At 50.3% G+C, this 4,362-nt stretch overlaps 1 protein-coding gene across 1 annotated transcript in view; it reads right to left on the bottom strand.

Moving 5' to 3' along the window:
* Positions 1–4,362, bottom strand: part of CALCRL (calcitonin receptor-like) — a 34,608-nt gene that overhangs the window by 5,283 nt on the left and 24,963 nt on the right. Inside the window, exon 12 of the mRNA XM_005866128.2 lies at positions 16–234. Coding sequence (XP_005866190.1) covers positions 16–234 — 219 coding nt within the window. The remainder of the gene's footprint in view (positions 1–15; positions 235–4,362) is intronic.

Genomic DNA, 4,362 nt, shown 5'->3' with positions numbered 1-4,362 from the left:
CGGCAGGCTGCCCACCTGGTAGTGCATGAGGATGTTCATGACGTAGTCGTACACCTCCTCCACGGGCCTGCCCTCAGGGCGCCACGGGAGCAGCACAAACTGGATGCCCAGCAGCGGCACGAGGATGAGCGTGGCCCGCACGGCCTTCATGTAGAGGTGGGACTCCGCCTGGTGCGTGACCTTCAGCTTCGTGATGAGCACACGCACGATGTTCAGCAGGAAGAAGAGGTTCACCTGGGAGAGAGCAGCACGGCCATGGGAATTCCCCTCGCGTTTAAATAGCCACACACAACAAGTACCCAGATTTATACGTTGGAACATGTGTTCTCTTTAGCTTCAAAATTGAACTTGAAGTTTTACTTTTAATAAATCTTTATTGTTGAAAGTATTACATAAGTTCCCTTTCCCCCCAAGCCCTCGCCACCCTCCATCTGTGTCCATGGGCCATGCACATACGCAGAGTTCTTTGTTGGTTGATCTCTCCCCACTCCTCCAACCTCCCCTGCCTTCCCTCTGAGGTTTGACGGTCTGATCAATGTCTCCATGTCTCTGGCTCTATTTTTATTCATTAGTTTATGTTGTTCATGATATTCCATAAATGAGTGAGATCATGTTATATTTATCTTTCTCCAACTGGCTTATTTCGCTTAGCATAATGCTCTCCAGGTCCCTCCATGCTGTTGCAAATGGTAAGGGTTCTTTCTTTTTTACGGCAGCATAGTACCCCATGGTGTAGATGTACCACAGTTTTCTAATCCACTCATCTGCTGATGGGCACTTGGGCTGCTTCCAGATCTTAGCTATTGTAAATTGCGCTGCTATGAACCTAGGGGTGCATATGTCCTTTCTGATGGGTGTTTCTGAATTCTTGGGATCTATTCCTAGAAGTGGGATCACCAAAATCCAACACCCTTTTTTGATAAAAACTCACAGCAAAGTGGGAATAAAGGGCTCGAACTTGAAGTTTGATCACATGCTAAGAGAAGGAAGTGAACTATAACTTAAGCAAAAGAGAGCGATCTCTCATCGTTTCCAAGATGCACATGGTTCCAATGTGGATGTTTGGTGGGAGAAGCGGGGAGAAGGGTCTTGGTGGTGTAACTATTAGAGTATTTTCAGTGTCTGGGAATAGGACATTTGTATTTCCGGTTGAGAGAAGTAAAATGATGGTAGAGTTATTGTGGAGCACATTTCGTTGAGGGACAGGGGAGTGTTTTTCTCAGTTCATTTGCTTAGGTAATATTTTTTTCAAAGTTTTATTTTGGTTCAAAAACTCAAGCTTTTAAATAGTCTCAACTCAAACAATGGAAAGACTTATTTTTAACAAGTTCTAGTTTTCATGTGTCTCTTCTGTATCAGTGTCCATGGCTCATATTAGTTACGTTCCAAATATATATTGCACCATAACAGCGATTTTCATCTTCTTGGTTGATCCTTTCTGTCTTTTTTTATTTTTATATTTTTGTGATAATCCTCACACCTCCTCCAAAATAGAACTGTAATCCTTTTTATCTTTAGACTAGACTGAATCCCACATTTAAACTAGTTGATATTCAATCTATGTCATCCTAGAGATTAAAAAAAAAAATTGGCATCCACAGGGCTTTCTGTTATGTTAGTCACTTTCTGTAATTACATATTTACTGTGCGCTAATAATTTTCCCAAGAGAAAACATTTTCGTTGAAAGGGAGACATAAAACTTCAAAAATATAGTGTGGCTAAGTTTCCCAGGAAATGGGCAGTTCTGCTGAAACATGCCCCCGCCCCCTGAGTATCACTTTATCTCTCTCCTATTCTGAGCCAAGTCCTATCTTCCCTTTTGTCTGTTTTCTCTGCCCACTCCCGCCTCCAGGGGCCACGGCCATGAACTCTGTGCCCACTCCCGCCTCCAGGGGCCACGGCATGAACTCGAGGAGCCCGGGGCTCTGGTGCTGCTAATGTGCTCTCCTCTGTCCCGTGTCCTCCCCCGAATTCAGCACCTGCACTTGTCTTTACAACCCGGACATTTTCCAATCGCATACCCATATGTGATCACTATCTGCACACTTAATACAAAACGTAACGGTGGCACCTCACTTCCTGTAGAAAACAGCGAACAAGTAACAGACATTGGCAGACTGAAGGCATGTGTTAGGAAAATAACGGGGCATAAAAATATCCCACTCCTATCCTTAGCGAATTCAGTGGGACACGTGCTGCAGAAGATACGGCCCCCTGTCGTCCTGAGGGAGACGTGTCCGTGAGGGGCGAGCGGCTGCGGACCCAGGACTGTCCCTGCTGATGACAATCCCCAGTGAGCCGCCAGCAGCTGTGAGGGTGACAGCTCAGCTGTTCGTCCCCCAGCCCCCAGGCCCTTCCCAGCGCTCACGGCCGTTTTTAAGGTTCTGACCAAGTAGACATGACTACCAGCCCACAGAGAACAAGATAACGCTGCCCCTCGTCTGCTTATGGATGCAGAATTGCAGAATCGTCCTATGCAAGGTCAGAAATGACAGGCAGCAGAAATGCTGCCACTTGGATGCCCATCGCAAGGACGTTGCTAAATACAAATGCCTCTCCAGGGCGGTAAGTCTGGTTTCAAGTGTGAAACTAGAAACTAAGAGTCATCCCACTTCACTTCCTGCCAATATATCCGCTTCTTCGCAATAACAACTAGAACAAGAATTTCACCTTTCGTGAGCTGTGCCCGACTCTCCTCTCTCTCGGAGCAACTCGGGGGAAGAGGAGAGACCTGCTACCCATCACTCATCACGGCCACTCATCTGCAGGCACAACGGGCGTTTGCCTGCCACCTGCCCCCCTGGGGGCATGACAGGAAGGCAGGAAGTGAGGTGACTCAGCCGGGGGTGGCGGGAGGGTGCCTAGAAGCCACTGCTGCCCCGGAACAGCCGGCGATCACTGAACTGTGCACCCCAGTGACCTCAGTGTGCCTTGCTGACCCGAAATCAGTGCATCTCCCGCAGCCTCCTTAGCGCATCTCAGAAATGCTGAGCCACTCCGCCCGCACCGCTCCGGAGGCCATGTGACAGCGGGAGGCGGAAAGGAAGCCGATGGTGGTTGAAATCTTATTTACCAAAAACCAAACACTCACACACTCACACACACTCACTCACACACACTCACACACACACACTCACTCACACACACACTCATTCCTGCCAATATATCCGCTTCTTCTCAATAACAACTAGAACAAGAATTTCACCTTTCGTGAGCTGTGCCCGACTCTCCTCTCTCTCGGAGCAACTCGGGGGAAGAGGAGAGACCTGCTACCCATCACTCATCACGGCCACTCATCTGCAGGCACAACGGGCGTTTGCCTGCCACCTGCCCCCCTGGGGGCATGACAGGAAGGCAGGAAGTGGGGTGACTCAGCCGGGGGTGGCGGGAGGGTGCCTAGAAGCCACTGCTGCCCCGGAACAGCTGGCGATCACTGAACTGTGCACCCCAGTGACCTCAGTTTGCCTTGCTGACCCGAATTCAGTGCATCTCCCGCAGCCTCCTTAGCGCGTCTCAGAAATGCTGAGCCACTCCGCCCGCACCCGCTCCGGAGGCCATGTGACAGCCGGAGGCAGAAAGGAAGCTGGTGGTGGTTGAAATCTTATTTATCAAAAACCAAACACTCATACACACACACTCACACACACACTCACACACACTCACACACACACACTCACTCAACACACACTCACACACACTCACTCACACACACACTCACACACACACTCACACACACTCACTCACACATACACACACACTCATACACACACATTCATACACACACACTCACACATTCACACACACACACACACACACACACACACACACACACCCCTCATAGACACAGACAACGTAGGGTCCTCAGCAGAGGGAAAGGGGGTAGGGGAGGCAGAAGGGGTGCAGGGGCCATAAATGGTGATGGACAGAGACACGGCTTGGGTGGCAAGCGCACGGGACACTGTACAGATGCGAATTACAGGCCTGTGCTTCTGAAACCTGTATGACTCTATTAACCAAGCCACTCCAATAAGTGCGGCTTTAAAATGCTGTGTAAAGACACGTGACCATATGGACAATAGTGAGAGCCCCTCCCTAGACCTGGGACTTGACCTGGGCGTGTGTGGGCGCGGAGCCTGAATGAACAGAGAGACTGTCAGGTAGAGAGACAGGCTCCCAGCTGCTCCTCGGCCCAGAAGAGGAGCAACGTTTCATGCAAAGGGTGCGGGTTCTCTCCCTTTTCACTGAGCAGCCTGGACTGGGTCCTGGTGGCCCCCCGCGCCTCCCTCTAGGGTGCAGCCGGCCTCCCAGGGTGGGGACTGGCGGCTGACCTGCCTCTGGGCCTGGGAGGGGCTCCCCTGCTC

The sequence above is a fragment of the Myotis brandtii genome, unplaced genomic scaffold (genome assembly GCF_000412655.1).
Source record: "Myotis brandtii unplaced genomic scaffold, ASM41265v1 scaffold221, whole genome shotgun sequence".
Classification (NCBI taxonomy): Eukaryota; Metazoa; Chordata; class Mammalia; order Chiroptera; family Vespertilionidae; genus Myotis; species Myotis brandtii.
The sequence above is the reverse complement of the archived record's forward strand: the minus strand, read 5'-3'. Positions and strand labels throughout refer to the sequence as shown.